Genomic DNA, 17706 nt, shown 5'->3' with positions numbered 1-17706 from the left:
TTTGTTTGAGTGCCAGATATTGATTATGAAGAGTTATAATTTGAGCTTTGCAATGGTGTTAGCTTCCTCCAGAGAGGACTGAAGTTAACTCCGGCAGATGGCGAGGGTCCGTGGCAATGCCAGATCACTTAAACAAATCTAGGAATGAGGTTATTTGAAGTTGACCTTCAGTCCCTTCAAGGGCTAATCTGTTTAGAGTTGGTTCCTTCTTAACTCTTGGAATCAAGGCATTTCAAGCTCCAGTACAAAACCTAGAGAGTTTCTTGCAACCTCCATCTTCCTTGGGAGGCTATAATTTTCATTATTGACCTCTTAGTCCCTCAAAAGCTCTGGCCAAAGCTCTGTTCAGCTTTTTGGCTTTTCAGCCTTTTCTTCTAGAATCAGCAGATGCCTTGAGGGGAAAAATTTGCTTTCAGACTTCGTTTAACTCTGGGTTTCCCTTTTCTCTCAGATTTTGGCCTTGTAATTCTTCAGTGCCTTGTTAGCTCTCTGGTGCTTTGAACGAGATGTCTTATATGTGTGTGTATATATATATATATATATTTTTTTTTTTTTTTTAATTGTGGTAAGTTATACATAACTAAACTTACCATTTTACCACTTTTAAGTGTATAGTTCAGTGGTATTAAGTACAGTAACGTTGTCATAGTTATCACCACCATCCATCTCCAGGACTCTTTTCATTTTGCAAAACTGAAACTCTGCACCCATTAAACAAGAACTCCCCATTCTCCCCTCCCCTTAGCTCCTGGCAACCACCATTCTACTTTCTGTCTGTAAATTTTAGCTACTGTTGTTTTCTGCAGTTGCGTTTTTTGTTGGCTTTTTGCACCGAACTTGCTCTTGCATTTGCTGATTAAGTCCTGAGTCTGAGGTTAACTTGTCTCTTCCTAAGGACATTTCTTTCTCCCCCAGTGGTATCTGTGTGCTGTGGTTTCCATTGCAAACTGTATTTGCTTGCAGAAAAATGCAACATCGCCCCTGTCCTAATTTAATGCTCATTTTGTTTTTCTTGTTCTGCCAGGACTCTGGTTAGGAGTAGAATGGGACAGTCCCGAGAGGGGAAAGCATGATGGAAGCCACGAAGGGACTGTGTATTTTAAATGCAGGTAATTTTCCACTGCGAATTGGCATGGTTATCTAGGAGAATATTAAATAGCTGAATAAGGGGGGGGATGGAGAAGAAGACATGTTTGACTGTTAGGGTAGTTATAATGTAGAATTTGGTGTATTCTAAAAAGACAATTCTATTTGTAGAATTTTTTTCCTTGTTTTTAAAATGCTCAGTCTTAACCTTGCAAGTGGGGTTGCTTTCTTTGTCCTTTTCTGTGTTTTTGTTTGGTGAGTTTTTTTTTTTTAATTGGATGGATACAAACATTTCTTATTGATTCATTAACTGTTTACTACCCACTAAGTGAATACTAGAAGAGGAATAGCCTAGATATCCAATAAGAAGCAGTTGATTAAGCAAAATACAGAACATCCAAACAGTGGAATGCTAGGCTACTATTTAAAAAAAAACTCTTGGGCTTCCCTGGTGGTGCAGTGGTTAAGAATCTGCCTGCTAATGCAGGGGACACGGGTTCAAGCCCTGGTCTGGGAAGAGCCCACATGCTGTAGAGCAACTAAGCCTGTGCGCCACAACTACTGAGCTCGCGTGCCACAACTGCTGAAGCCCGCACGCCTAGAGCTCGTGCTCCACAACAAGAGAAGCCACCACAATGAGAAGCCCGCACACCGCAACAAGGAGTAGCCCCTGCTCGCCGCAACTAGAGAAAGCCCGCGCGCAGCAACGAAGACCCAACGCAGCCAAAAATAAATAAATAAAATTTAAAAAATTTATTTAAAAAAATGAAGTAAAATAAAGCTCTTATCATGAAAAGAATTACACATTATAGTGCATATCTACTAATATTTTTACCTGCTTGATTTCAGAGAAACTGTGTGAAGCTCTGAAAGGATAGAGGGGAATTTCAGGCAGTCTATCTTTTAAATTTTTGTTGTTTGTTTTCGTGAAGTTTCAGTTTCTCGGAAGAATCTGTTAATATTAAGCTTATCATTCTTTAAATGTGGTACAGTGAACACACTCCTGGCCTGGTAATCAAGAGGCCTCTAGCTTTGCTTTTAACAATCTTTACGACCTTAAATCAGACTAAATTTACTAACCTCTAAAATGAAGGTCAAAATCAGATAATAGCAAGATAAGTTTCCTAGTCGAGCATTCTGTAGTTTTGGGAAGTCAGGATAGAAGAAGAATTGGCATGTTCCTAGAGGCCAGCGGTGGTGACAGACATGGCATGAGGCCAGCTCAGAATCTGTCAAGAGGTCATGGAGGATGAAGGGAGCAATTTATGTGTTTAGAGAGGTGTGGAAATAGAAATCTCTTAGCTTGGCCTGTTGATCCCTTACCTGCCTGGACCATGACCTCACGAAACCTCCAGTGAGGGAACGTTCCCTGTGGAGCCTGCCCCAGCACCTCCCAAATCGTCCATGGTTGCGTGTCCTTCGTGGTCTCTGCATATGGTGATATTTTCAGTCTTGGTTACTCTGAGTAGGAAAATGAAGACTTGTGTCAGTCCTGGCAGAGCTGGGATTTGCCCTGAAGTGCTGATGGGCATAGACTTAGTGTTCAGGTTCTTACCCTTGGAATAAGCATTTCCTTGCTTTGTTGTGTTTCCTAGTACAGTCATGCCTGAGCATTTACATGTTGAAATACATATTATGTTATTATAAATCACTTTTCTTTCAGTGAAATGACATTTTGTTGACTTTGAAATCCTGTGTGGGTCAGTAATTCCATTTCACGTTGTTTTTGGGGCAATATAAAAGGGAGCATTGGCTCTGTTGTGCTGGAGAACCACTAGTCTAGACTAAAGGAATTACCTTATCCTTTATAGTTGTTAATGCTTCTATTGGTATTAGTTCGAACATGGCTTCAACTAGTAAAGATTATACCAATATCTTAGAATCTCTAAATCAGACAAAACAGAATATACCACATGTACTTGTTATTAAGCTAATTCAGATCTCTTAGTAACTTCATTGGAGTCTTCTTTTATATTTCAAATTTTACTTGGAAAGTCATAATAACAATACGTATTTTACCACAGTGCACATTTTTTTTAATGCTTAGATGCTATTTTCATGAAGCCAAAGCAATTTAAAGTTGTCAGATCATAAATGTTCCCGTCTTATACTTGTGAAATAGGTAAATGGCAAAAAGGTGGTATACCCATTTTAAAGGAGGAAAATGGGTCAGAAGTTGTCATATTGATAGCAAATTTCGGATCCCACCTCTTCAGAAGCGTGTGTTACTGTCAAGTGGCTGAGCATCTTAGACACAGTATAACAGGGTAGTTATGCCCTCTGGTGCACATGTCTTAGGAAGGCTAGTCTGCTGGCCTCTGCTGTGTATGCAGGATATTAGGGTGTGTTGAGTGAGGTGTTTGGTGAGCTGCTTTCTTGAGTCTCCCCAGCGTCCCAGGTTGCTGGGGTGACACCCTGCCGGTCAGGGTTAGGTCCTGCCGCTTGAGGTCAGAACCTGGGGACAGTCAGGGTGGTTTTCAAGGCCCGGCTCAGGGCATACATTCTTCCCTGTGTATTTTCCCCCAACCAGTTCAGCTCACGTTGATCTCATGAGACTTCTCGGTTTAGAATAGAATAACATTTGCCAAGGTCTAACCTCTGTTTTAACAACGACCTTCAAGAAGAATGTAAGATGGGCTTTAACCCAGAGAAGAACCGTCTTCACAGTTAGCTTTCAGTGTTTCCGTGTTATCACATTTGTTCGTTACTCTGACTCTTTGAGATGGCTATGACAGGTATTGGTGGCCAAGTGGGTTATGAGTAGAGCACGAAACACTGGATTCAAGCTCAAATCCTGGCTATGAATGAACTCCTCTTTAGTGTAGGTCTCTAAAAATGAGGTAAATTTTTTTCTTGAATAGTTGGTGTAACACCGACAGAAGAAGTTTAGGGAGTGGACCAGATTACCTTCTGGTATGGTATAAAGTGATAGGATAATTTTTTAAGAAATCACTAAATGTTCTGATAGGATACAGGCAGGGTGAATCTCTGTAAAAGCTGAAGAGACATATTTCATTTTGGGAAGTTTCCCATGAATCAGGGCAAAATAGGAATTGTGACATTCAGAAGCAGTGTGCAAAAAGATGCTTATCTACTGAGCTTTTTTTTTTTTTCTGTTGGGAAAATGAGTTCACCAGGTCAATTCTTTAGCTATTACAGCAATGTATGTTAAATTAGAGTGAATATTTCTCCTCTCGTGGTGAATGGTTAGTTATGCAGTGTTGCTGAAAAGGCTCTATGCATGCCTGTAACAAACAGGATATCAAGGTCAACGACATTTATTAGAAACTCCCCAGAGACCCAGTCTTTCCCAGCATCTAAACAAGCCCCAATAAGAAAGATACTTACTACAGGAGTTTTGAAATCTGTTGGGGACCCTTTTGCCTTTGAGTAGTATTGCCAGATTCAGCAAATAAAAATACAAAATGCATGGTGAAATTTGGATTTCAGATAAGCAGTAAATCATTTATTGGTATAAGTATGGGACATGCATCATACATACTTATAATGAAGAATTTTAAGTATATAACAAATTTCAGATTGTTTATCTGAAATCCAGATTTAACTGGGCACCTGAATTTTATCTGACAACTCTGTTGGGTAGACTGAATCTTGATTATAGTGCTTTGTGAGAGTCTTTCATTTCTGCAAGAGCCGTGGTTGGGATGTGGACTTTCCTAGCTGCATATGTAATTGGTGGGCCGAAGGAGGCAGGAACTTGAACAAGCCGAATGCTTACAAGAGAAAACATTTTGGACTCTCCCCCTTCACTCCCTTCCCTCCCCCAGTTTTTTCTCTTTTTGGTAGGGTTCAGGATTTCAGTGTTCAGATGCAACATCTTGATAATAATCTAAGATCTCAGTGGAATCTTTGAATTATTAGTTTGTCTTTGAAGATTTACTGCTATTGATGGGCACTCCTTCAGCTAGCATTTTTTATTTTCTGGGCTGTTTGTTTTTCCGAGAAGCCTGCCAGGAATGTTGCAGAGGAGACTGACCTTTGATGTCATCCTTTGATCTGTAAAGGGCACAGCATCTCCTTTGCACCCACCTAACACCATTCCTGACTTCTTTCTTCTGCCTGCAGCCAAACTAAACAGCAACAAAGGTCTCTTCTTGAATTGTTCATTACCACTGTTATAAATTTAGGACAGAAATGAAAACCATGGTATTTGTTTTGCATTGTTGTTTTTTCATTTATTATAAATGTGCTAGTTTTAAAATTTGTGCTCTCATACTTATTTTTACATTTCAGTCACATGATATTTGAACAATACATTTTCCTATTTCTATTTCCACCCCCCAGTGTTACTCCTTTAAGGAAAACTAATACTATTTCATAAATTTCATAATTTCATTTCACTAAAATTTCAAATTTCACTGTTTCATAAGCCAAAGCCTGTTTCATAAACATGAGACTCTAGGAACAGTCTCTTAGATGCAAAACTCATTTGTTTGTATACATTTAGATAGATGAGGTACATAAACGAGTGTTCTAAATTGTCTGGAATTATTTTTCCGACACCTAACAACATACCTTAGGATTTAGTTCAGCCTTGTACATGTAAAGTGTTTAACATTCATAAGGTTTAGTTGTCAGTAAACACAAGATTGGACTGTGTGCTGTCATAATGGAAAATTAAACGAGACAACCTACAAGTCATCTTTGTGATTTACTTCGTAAGAAACACCTTTGTTTATTTTTATTTTATATTTATTAAAGTATAGTTGATTTACAATATCGTGTTAGTTTCAGGTGTACAGCGAAGCGATTCAGTTTTTTATATATATATATATATGTATAATCTTTTTCAGATTATTTTCCCTTATAGGTTATTTCAAAATATTGGGTATAGTTCCCTGTGCCATACAGCAGGACCTTGTTGTTTATTTATATATAGTAGTGTGTATATGTTAATTCCACACTCCTAATTTATCCCTCTCCCCTCACCCTTTCCCCATTGGTAACCAACCATAAGTTTGTTTTCTATGTCTGTGGGTTTATTTCTGTTTTGTCAATAAGTTCATTGTATCATTTTTTTTTAGATTCTATGTATAAGTGATATCATATGATATTTGTCCCTGTCTGGCTTACTTCACTTAGTGTGATAATCTCTAAGTCCATCCACGTTGCTGCAAATGGCATTATTTTCATTCTTTTTTATGGCTGAGTAATATTTCAGTGTGTGTGTGTGTGTGTTTGTACACACACATACACACCACATACACACCACATCTTCTTTATCCATTCATCTGTTGATGGACATTTAGGTTGATTCCATGTCTTAGCTATTGTAGTGTAGTGCTGCGGCGAACATTGTGGGTGAAGCACCTTTGTTTAAAACATAATATTTTATTTAAATTGTTATGGTTCTAGAAATGTTTTATTTTCAGTAGTACTGCTTTTGCTGTGCTTTCTCTATTCTCGTTGGGATTTTCATGTAGGATCCTGTTTGATGCTTATTGTAGGACAAGTACCACCACTTTTTCATCCAGCTCCTACTCATGTTTCAAGGTCTAACTCAGATTCTACTTCTTCTGTGGAATACACACTAGACCAGGACTTTTTTTATGTTGTGTGTCCTTTTTGGAGGCATAACATAATCTTTTCAAAAGCAGGGGAAAAAAATACATTGCATTACAGAGGAAACTTAGTCACATTGAAGTAATCAAAAATATTTTAAAATTATGATCTAGTTAGATATATATTTCTCTTTTTGAGATATGTATTTCTTTACTAAATAACAGTAATATCTACTGATGGATCTAATAACTACTAAAATTTGTGGTAGTGAGGAGAATAAAGACAGAAATGCAGGAAAGGATAGTGCACTGGTAGTTAGGAATCCAAGTCTTGGCTGTGTTACCTCTGTGATTGTTACCCCAGTATCCCCAACTGAAACGGGATTGGATTAGATCAGAGTTTCTTAAAGTGGGACATGAGGCCCCCCTGCATCAGAATCCCCTGGCACATTGTTTTAAACAGCAGAACCTGGGCCCCAGTCCAGTCCCACTGCGTGCACACCTTGGGGTGGGTTCCAGTAAGCTTTCCAGGTGACTGACTGCTTTTCAGGTTGAGTTTGAGAAGTCCTAGACTAGGTAATCTCTTAGGTAGATCCGTTTGAACTTAAAAAAAAGAAAAAAGAGGCTAGGGACTTCCCTGGTGGCGCAGTGGTTAAGAATCCTCCTGCCAGTGCAGGGTACTCGGGTTTGAGCCCTGCTTGGGGAAGATCCCACACGCTGCGGAGCAACTAAGCCCGTGCGCCACAACTACTGAGCCTGCGCTCTGGAGCCCATGCACTGCAACTACTGAGCCCGTGTGCTGCAACTACTGAAGCCCGTGTGCCTAGAGCCCGTGCTCTGCAACAAGAGAAGCTACCGCAATGAGAAGCCCGCGCACCACAACCAAGAGTAGCCCCCGCTCACTGCAACTAGAGAAAGCCCGCACGCAGCAACAAAGACCCAACGCAGCCAAAAATTAAAAATTAAAAAAATATATCTATAAAAACGAGGCTAGCTACATTTAATCTCTTTAGCTGAGTGATAGAAATGTGTTTGTTAAAACAGAACTGTGTTCTTCACACTAGGAGCCTTTTCTGTGTGAAAAGAAAACGAAATATTTTCTAGGCAGCTTCCGGTAGCCAGTGATCCTCTGATATCACAGCAGACAGACTCAGGACCTGATTCTGCTGCAACAGAGAATTTAATTTCCTGCATCGACAATTTCCCCCTCTCCATTGGGTTATTTTTGTCTCATGTAAGTTTGGTACTTTCTCCCATCTTAAAACATCTGCCTTTTCCATGCCTCCTCTCCCCTTTCCATTGGATCTCCTGCAGACGAGAGGAGTCTGAGCCCACTCTCCTCTCACTCTCTGGAGCTTGTCCCACAGCCCCACCCCAGCTGCTTCTAGCAGGGTCACTTCCCGGTTGCTAGATTCACTGGCCAAACTCAGCTGTCACCTTCCGGGCTTTCACAGCCCTGGACACGGTTGTCCACTGCTTTCCAGGACACCACCCTCTCTGGGGTTTCTCACGACCTCCGGGCCCCTTCTTTTTGCCCTGACATCACCTCTGACTTTCCGAGATTCCAGGTTCCTTTTGCAATCTGGTAATCTCTGTAGACCCACCTCCCAGAAGAAAATGTATATATGTCTATATTGACAAAATTTATCATCAGTATTATTTTCATCCTCTTTAATTATGGTGACTTCTCGGGAAGTTTCATTTGTTTAAAAGAGTTAAAGAGTGTAAGCCAAAATAGTGTTTATCATACAATTTTTGGTAATTCATGTATTTCATCATTTATTCTATAACATGATCAAATGATGATATTAACATTTATAGCTGGGGTTTTTTTTTTTTTAATTTTTAAATTTAATTTTATTTATTTTTTTAAACAGCAGGTTCTCATTAGTCATCCATTTTATACACATCAGTGTATACATGTCAATCCCAATCGCCCAATTCAGCACACCACCATCCCCACCCCCCTGCTGCTTTCCCCCCATTGGTGTCCATACATATGTCCTCTACATCTCTGTCTCAACTTCTGCCCTGCAGACCGGTTCATCTGTACCATTTGTATAGGTTCCACATACATGTGTTAATATACGATATTTGTTTTTCTCTTTCTGACTTACTTCACTCTGTATGACAGTCTCTAGATCCATCCACGTCTCAACAAATGACTCAATTTCGTTCCTCTTTATGGCTGAGTAATATTCTATTGTATATATGTACCACAACTTCTTTATCCATTCGTCTGTCGATGGGCATTTAGGTTGCTTCCGTGACCTGGCTATTGTAAATAGTGCTGCAATGAACTTTGGGGTGCATGTGTCTTTTTGAATTATGGTTTTCTCTGGGTATACGCCCAGTAGTGGGATTGCTGGATCATATGGTAATTCTATTTTTAGTTTTTTAAGGACCCTCCATACTGTTCTCCATAGTGGCTGTATCAATTTACATTCCCACCAACAGTGCAGGAGGGTTCCCTTTTCTCCACACTCTCCAGCATTTGTTGTTTGTAGATTTTCTGATGATGCCCATTCTTACTGGTGTGAGGTTGATACCTCATTGTAGTTTTGATTTGCATTTCTCTAATAATTAGTGATGTTGAGCAGCTTTTCATGTGCTTCTTGGCCATCTGTATGTCTTCTTTGGAGACATGTCTATTTAGGTCTCCTTCCCATTTTTGTTTTTTTTTTTTTTTTAATTAATTAATTTATTTATTTATTTTTGGCTGTGTTGGGTCTTCGTTTCTGTGCGAGGGCTTTCTCCAGTTGTGGCGAGCGGGGGCCACTCTTCATCACGGTGCGCGGGCCTCTCACTGTCGCGGCCTCTCTTGTTGCGGAGCACAGGCTCCAGACGCGCACGCTCAGTAGTTGTGGCTCACGGGCCTAGTTGCTCCGTGGCATGTGGGATCTTCCCAGACCAGGGCTCGAACCCGTGTCCCCTACATTGGCAGGCAGATTCTCAACCACTGCGCCACCAGGAAAGCCCCCCATTTTTGGATTCGGTTGTTTGTTTCTTTAATATTGAGCTGCATGAGCTGTTTATATATTTTGGAGATTAATCCTTTGTCCGTTGATTCGTTTGCAAATATTTTCTCCCATTCTGAGGGTTGTCTTTTCATCTTGTTTATGGTTTCCTTTGCTGTGCGAAAGCTTTGAAGTTTCATTAGGTCCCATTTGTTTATTTTTGTTTTTATTTCCATTACTCTAGGAGGTGGATCAAAAAAGATCTTTCTGTGATTTATGTCAAAGAGTGTTCTTCCTATGTTTTCCCCTAAGAGTTTTATAGTGTCTGGTCTTATATTTAGGTCTCAAATCCATTTTGAATTTATTTTTGTGTATGGTGTTAGGGAGTGTTCTAATTTCATTCTTTTATATATGTAGCTGTCCAGTTTTCCCAGCACCACTTATTGAAGAGACTGTCTTTTCTCCATTGTATATCCTTGCCTCCTTTGTCATAGATTAGTTGACCATAGGTGCGTGGGTTTATCTCTGGGCTTTCTAACTTGTTCCATTGATCTATGTTTCTGTTTTTGTGCCAGTACCATATTATCTCGATTATTGTACCTTTGTAATATAGTCTGAAGTCAGGGAGTCTGATGCCTCCAGCTCCGTTTTTTTCCCTCAAGACTGCTTTGGCTATTTGGGGTCTTTTGTGTCTCCATACAAATTTTAAGATAATTTGTTCTAGTTCCGTAAAAAATGCCATTGGTAATTTGATAGGGATTGCATTGAATCTGTAGATTGCTTTGGGTGGTAGAGTCATTTTCACAATATTGATTCTTCCAATCCAAGAACATGGTATATCTCTCCATCTGTTGGTATCATCTTTAGTTTCTTTCATCAGTGTCTTATAGTTTTCTGCATACAGGTCTTTTGTCTCCCTAGGTAGGTTTATTCCTAGGTATTTTATTCTTTTTGTTGGAATGGTAAATGGGAGTGTTTCCTTAATTTCTCTTTCAGATTTTTCATCATTAGTGTATAGGAATGCAAGAGATTTCTGTGCATTAATTTTGTATCCTGCAACTTTACTAAATTCATTGATTAGCTCTAGTAGTTTTCTGGTGGAATCTTTAGGATTCTCTATGTATAGTATCATGTCATCTGCAAACAGTGACAGTTTTACTTCTTCTTTTCCAATTTGTCTTCCGTTTATTTCTTTTTCTTCTCTGATTGCTGTGGCTAGGACTTCCAAAACTATGTTGAGTGATAGTGGTGAGAGTGGACATCCTTGTCTCGTTCCTGATCTTAGAGGAAATGCTTTCAGTTTTTCGCCATTGAGAATGATGTTTGCTGTGGGTTTGTCGTATATGGTCTTTATTATGTTGAGGTAGGTTCCCTCTATGCCCACTTTCTGGAGAGTTTTTATCATAAATGGGTGTTGAATTTTGTCAAAAGCTTTTTCTGCATCTATTGAGATGATCGTATGGTTTTTATTTTTCAGTTTGTTAATATGGTGTATCACATTGATTGATTTGCGAATATTGAAGAATCCTTGCATCTCTGGGATAAATCCCACTTGATCATGGTGTATGATCCTTTTAATGTGTTGTTGGATTCTGTTTGCTAATATTTTGTTGAGGTTTTTTGCATCTATATTCATCAGTGATATTGGTCTGTAATTTTCTTTTTTTGTAGTATCTTTGTCTGGTTTTGGTATCAGGGTGATGGTGGCCTCATAGAATGAGTTTGGGAGTGTTCCTTCCTCTGCAAGTTTTTGGAAGAGTTTGAGAAGGATGGGTGTTAGCTCTTCTCTAAATGTTTGATAGAATTCACCTGTGAAGCCATCTGGTCCTGGACTTTTGTTTGTTGGAAGATTTTTAATCACGGTTTCAATTTCGTTACTTGTGATTGGTCTGTTCATATTTTCTATTTCTTCCTGGTTCAGTCTTGGAAGGTTATACCTTTCTAAGAATTTGTCCATTTCTTCTAGGTTGTCCATTTTGTTGGCATAGAGTTTCTTGTAGTAGTCTCTTAGGATGCTTTGTATTTCTGCAGTGTCTGTTGTAACCTCCCCTTTTTCATTTCTAATTTTATTGATTTGAGTCCTCTCCCTCTTTTTCTTGATGAGTCTGGCTAATGGTTTATCAATTTTGTTTATCTTCTCGAAGAACCAGCTTTTAGTTCTATTGATCTTTGCTATTGTTTTCTTAGTTTCTGTTTCATTTATTTCTGCTCTGATCTTTATGATTTCTTTCCTTCTGCTAACTTTGGGTTTTGTTTGTTCTTCTTTCTCTAGTTCCTTTAGGTGTGAGGTTAGATTGTTTATTTGAGATTTTTCTTGTCTCTTGAGGTAGGCTTGTATAGCTATAAACTTCCCTCTTAGAACTGCTTTTGCTGCATCCCATAGGTTTTGGATCGTCATGTTTTCATTGTCATTTGTCTCTAGGTATTTTTTTATTTCCTGTTTGATTTCTTCAGTGATCTCTTGGTTATTTAGTAACGTAGTGTTTAGCCTCCATGTGTTTGTGTTTTTTACTTTTTTTCCTCTGTAATTCATTTCTAATCTCATAGTGTTGTGGTCAGAAAAGATGCTTGATATGATTTCAGTTTTCTGAAATTTACTGAGGCTTGATTTGTGACCCAAGATGTGATCTATCCTGGAGAATGTTCCGTGCGCACTTGAGAAGAAAGTGTAATCTGCTGTTTTTGGATGGAATGTTCTATAAATATCAATTAAATCTATCTGGTCTATTGTGTCATTTAAAGCTTCTGTTTCCTTTTTTATTTTCATTTTGGATGATCTGTCCATTGGTGTAGGTGAGGTGTTAAAGTCCCCCACTATTATTGTGTTACTGTCGATTTCCTCTTTTATAGCTGTTAGCAGTTGCCTTATGTATTCAGGTGCTCCTATGTTGGGTGCATATATATTTACAATTGTTATATCTTCTTCTTGGATTGATCCCTTGATCGTTATATAGTGTCCTTCCTTGTCTCTTGTAACATTCTTTATTTTAAAGTCTATTTTATCTGATACGAGTATTGCTACTCTAGCTTTCTTTTGATTTCCATTTTCATGGAATATCTTTTTCCATCCCCTCACTTTCAGTCTGTATGTGTCCCTAGGTCTGAAGTGGGTCTCTTGTAGACAGCATATATATGGGTCTTGTTTTTGTATCCATTCAGCAAGCCTGTGTCTTTTGGTTGGAGCATTTAATCCATTCACATTTAAGGTAATTATTGATATGTATGTTCCCATGGTCATTTTCATAATTGTTTTGGGTTTGTTTTTGTAGGTCCTTTTCTTCTCTTGTGTTTCCCACTTAGAGAAGTTCCTTTAGCATTTGTTGTAGAGCTGGTTTGGTGGTGCTGAATTCTCTTAGCTTTTGCTTGTCTATAAAGCTTTTGATTTCTCCATCAACTCTGAATGAGATCCTTGCCGGGTAGAGTAATCTTGGTTGTAGGTTCTTCCCTTTCATCACTTTAAGTATATCATGCCACTCCCTTCTGACTTGTAGAGTTTCTGCTGAGAAATCAGCTGTTAACCTTATGGGAGTTCCCTTGTATGTTATTTTTTGTTTTTCCCTTGCTGCTTTCAATAATTTTTCTTTGTCTTTAATTTTTGCCAATTTGATTACTGTGTGTCTCGGCGTGTTTCTCCTTGGGTTTATCCTATATGGGACTCTCTGCGCTTCCTGGACTTGGGTGGCTATTTCCTTTCCCATGTTAGGGAGGTTTTCGACTGTAATCTCTTCAGATATTTTCCCTGGTCCTTTCTCTCTCTCTTCTCCTTCTGGGACCCCTGTAATGTGAATGTTGTTGCGTTTAATATTGTCCCAGAGGTTTCTTAGGCTGTCTTCATTTCTTTTCATTCTTTTTTCTTTATTCTGTTCCACAGCATTGAATTCCACCATTCTGTCTTCCAGGTCACTTATCCGTTCTTCTGCCTCAGTTATTCTGCTATTGATTCCTTCTAGTGTAGTTTTCATTTCAGTTATTGTATTGGTCATCTCTGTTTGTTTGTTCTTTAATTCTTCTAGGTCTTTGTTAATCACTTCTTGCATCTTCTCAATCTTTGCCTCCATTGTTTTTCCGAGGTCCTGGATCATCTTCACTATCATTATTCTGAATTCTTTTTCTGGAAGGTTGCCTATCTCCACTTCATTTAGTTGTTTTTCTGGGGTTTTATCTTGTTCCTTCATCTGGTATATAGCCCTCTGCCTTTTCATCTTGTCTGTGTTTCTGTGAATGTGGTTTTTGTTCCACAGGCTGCAGGATTGTAGTTCTTCTTGCTTCTGCTCTACAGCTGTTTTATAGGCATACTTAGATTTCCCTGAAAGTAAGGTATCATTGCCATGATGCAGTGCTGAATGCTGAAATTTAATGTGTCTAAAGATCTGTTTTGAATCTCTTGGAAACCCTGACAACAGTCATTACATACAGCAATATGATTAATATTTTATTAAATTCTTCTAGAGATTATTACTAAAAATTGTTATAAAACCTGAATATAAATTGTGATAAAATATCCTATATTTCTATAGAATTCTTTCCACATGCTCTATTTTAGTCCCATATTTGAACTTTCATTTAGTTCAGATTATCATTTAAAAGATTTTTGTACATAACCCTGTTATCCACAAATGTTTTCATTTCTTTGTGTCCTTATTCCATCTTTGTCTAGCCATAGATATGATTCCTCTGTAGTTGTGTCATGTACAATTTGGTTCAATTTTTAGAAATCTTAGCATTATTCTGTAAGTAATTTTATTAAGTATTATAGCTACAATATTTTAATGACTGCATCTGTCTGGTTTACTTAATAGTTCCTGTCCAGCTGGGAGTTTTTATGGTTTCCAGAGTTGCTCTATTACCAAAAAAATGCTATTATATAGAATCTTTGTAAATGCAATTTTGTTTTTATTTTTAAATTATTGCCTGCTGACAAATTCCCATGAGTAGGATTATACAGTCAAGAACTAACCCAACCTTTCAGTCTTTGAGTGTTAGGACTTTATTTTTTGCTAGATTTGTTGAAAATAGTTTCATTGCTTGAATTTACATTTCTTTTTTTAAAAATATTTTATTTATTTAATTTTGGCTGCGTTGGGTCTTCGTTGCGGTGCGTGGGCTTCTCTCTCGTTGTGGCGTATGGGTTTTCTCTCTCTTGCTGTGGCGCGCGGGCTCAAGGGTGCGTGGGCTCTGTAGTTTGCCGCACGCAGGCTCTCTTGTTGAGGCGCGAGAGCTCAGTAGTTGTGGTGCGTGGGCTTAGTTGCCCCGCAGCATGTAGTTCCCCGACCAGGGATCGAACCCATGTCCCTTGCATTGGAAGGTGGATTCTTTACCACTGGACCACCAGGGAAGTCCCAATTTACATTTCTTAATCATTAGCAAGGTAAAACTTTTCCCCCATGGATTTAATACTTCTCTTTCCTCTTTTGTGAATCATCTGTTACATATTTCTTGTCTGTTTATCTATTGGGATTTTACATGCTTGCATCAGCACACAACCCTTTATGATCAATTGTATGAATTACCCTTTTTTTTTTTAGTATATTACTCTCCCTTTTATGCTGATTCTACTTTTTCAGCATACAGAAAATTTTGAAAACCTTCAGAACATTGCCTCCTTATGGTGGATGATACTTTCTTTTTCCTTCTTTTTAAAAATTGTTTAATTGCTTTTATTTGCTAATATATTTGTAAATGCATTTTACATTTGTGGCAGAGTGACAGTTTATAAAGGATTTTTGTGTGTGTCATCTTATTTAAAGGTCCCCATAGATGATATTTTCTCTCTTCTGTTCCTCTCTTTTCCCAGGCACCCAACAGGAGGATCCTTCATTCGTCCAAACAAAGTAAATTTTGGAGTAGACTTTCTCACTGCGATTAAGAACCGCTATGCGTTAGAGGATGAACCAGAGGAAGAGGGAAAAGAGCAGATTGTTACAATTGGAAATAAACCTGTGGAAACCATTGGTTTTGACTCTGTTGTAAAACAGCAAAGGTAAGTGGAAGTGATAATGGTAGAGCCGACTTTCACAGTTTCATCAAAGTGCAGGATTTAAGGTCAGCCGACTGCACGTCAGTGCTCAGAACTTTGCTCCCGAAGTCGTCTTATCTTTTCTGCAAAACAGTAAGTTGAGATCAGAGGAATCCAAGGATTGAGTATTCAGGGAAATTAAAATCCTTATTTTAGCACAGGACTTTCCTAGATTGGAAATAAAACACTGATTTGCCCATTATGAATATTTATACCATACTCTGTTGTATTCACTAATTATTAAGAAACTAAGGTTGACGTCTGGATGATAAGTCAAAAATGGAAACAGAAGTCTACATTGTTACCTGTGCCGTGTAGCATGATGGCACCTTCTAGAACCCAGTGGTTCCCATCTCTGCTGCACACCCTCATCACCTGGGCTTCTTTTGAAACATGCAGAATCCTGGGTCCCATCCCAGACCTACTAGATCAGAGTACCATGCATGGGCTCTTGCTTTTAAGAAGTACCCGCAGGTGACTGTGTAGTAGTCTGAGGGGCACTACATAATGCATTTTGAAACTGCTGCATTTGAACTTCTCTGTCCTCCCCAACTCTCTGAACACAGTGATGCCCTGTAAACAGGCTCACTGCTCATTCTGAGGCACCGCGTGAACCAGAGAGTGCGGAAGCTGATATTCACACAGAACTGTGCACAACTGCACACGAACCTCCCACGTTACACTGGTTTAGCAGCGATGGTCAGTGAGTGGTGTTTGACCCTGACCTGGATGATGCGTCCAAGTAATGACCCCTGGTGGCCACTTTGGAGAGTAGATTTGCCGCTACTTGGCATAGGCCTGCGATCTTTTACTTTGTCTCTAAAGTAAAAGAATTGAACTGTGGTTTTGTTCAGAGTAAAATTCTTTGCTATCTTTTTGTTGCTCTTGTTGTTATTATTGTCATTAAGATTTAACATGATACAGAATTTAAGTGCACATGGGGATAGTGTTGAAGAGTAAATACATTTCTTTCTTTTTTAAAAAATTTTTAATTTTTTTTGAAATTTTGGCCACACTTGCACGGCTTGCGGGATCTCAGTTTCCCAACCAGGGATTGAATCCGGGCCATGGCAGTGAAAGCGCCAAGTCCTAATCACTAGACCATCAAGGAACTCCCAGTAAATTCATTTCTTGATATCTCTGCTTTTTAGCACAGATGACCAGCATTAAAAAAAAAAAAAAAAGAAAAAGAAAACTCAAAATAAATCAAGATTTTTGAAAAAGCAATAACTTGACTGTTAATTACAAACAATATACATTCATTGTTGAGGATTTAGAATATATAAACTGAACAAAAGAGAGTCATGACTAATGCGCCACTGAGAGAGAACTAACGTGAATGGTTTTTGCTGTTGATTTATAGAGCTATGTGCTTCATAGGGTTAGAGTTCTTTGCTTTATTTTTTCCATTTATTTATTTATTTGTTAATTAATTGATTTATTTATTTTGGCTGCTCCGAGCCTTAGTTGCAGCATACGGGCTCCTTCAGTTGCGGCACACAGACTTCTTAGTTGCAGCATGCATGTGGGATCTAGTTCCCTGACCAGAGATCGAACCCTGGCCCCCTGCATTGGGAGCGTGGAGCCTTAGCCACTGGACCACCAGAGAAGTCTCTATTTTTCCATTTAAAATGCAAATATTTAAGTATCATTTACCCAAAAGAGGCTTTCCCCCCCCCCCCATTGGTTAATCTCTTTCAGAGAGCACCATGGGCTCTGTGAATATTAACAACAGATGCGAACAGATTTTTCCTCCCCTAGTTTATGAGCAGCTGCATAACTCATGAAGTTTTCTGGTGAAGGACTCTACTGCCTGAGTATCAGTGTGTTCAGTAATTAGCTAGTGTCTTTCCTGGGAAGGACCCAATGTTGGAGCCAGTCAGGCTGGGTTCACGTGTCAGCTAAGCCACTTTCTAGCCCTGACAGCAGTTAGAGTTAATTCCGGCTTCTAAGCCTCCGCTTCCTCATTTCCAAAGTAACACCTGAGCTGTTAGAGCCGTTGGGAATAGCGGTTGAGATCCTCCCGTGAATGGTAGGCGTCACTGCTGGGGATGGAAACCTCTGCTTTCAGCCACTGTATTGTCTCCTGATTAATTCCAGCTGACCAGCTTTGAGTTTGTAGCAC

At 38.9% G+C, this 17706-nt stretch overlaps 1 protein-coding gene across 3 annotated transcripts in view; it reads left to right on the top strand.

Annotated features, from left to right (window-relative positions):
• TBCE (tubulin folding cofactor E) overlaps positions 1-17706 on the top strand; it is a 93325-nt gene that overhangs the window by 46335 nt on the left and 29284 nt on the right. For all 3 annotated transcript variants that reach the window (XM_068547573.1, XM_068547571.1, XM_068547572.1), the window contains exons 3-4: positions 1025-1109; positions 15360-15545. In XM_068547573.1, coding sequence (XP_068403674.1) covers positions 1025-1109; positions 15360-15545 — 271 coding nt within the window. The remainder of the gene's footprint in view (positions 1-1024; positions 1110-15359; positions 15546-17706) is intronic.

Source organism: Eschrichtius robustus, chromosome 7 (assembly GCF_028021215.1).
Source record: "Eschrichtius robustus isolate mEscRob2 chromosome 7, mEscRob2.pri, whole genome shotgun sequence".
NCBI classification, from domain to species: Eukaryota; Metazoa; Chordata; class Mammalia; order Artiodactyla; family Eschrichtiidae; genus Eschrichtius; species Eschrichtius robustus.
This window is presented reverse-complemented; position numbering and strand designations above follow the sequence as displayed.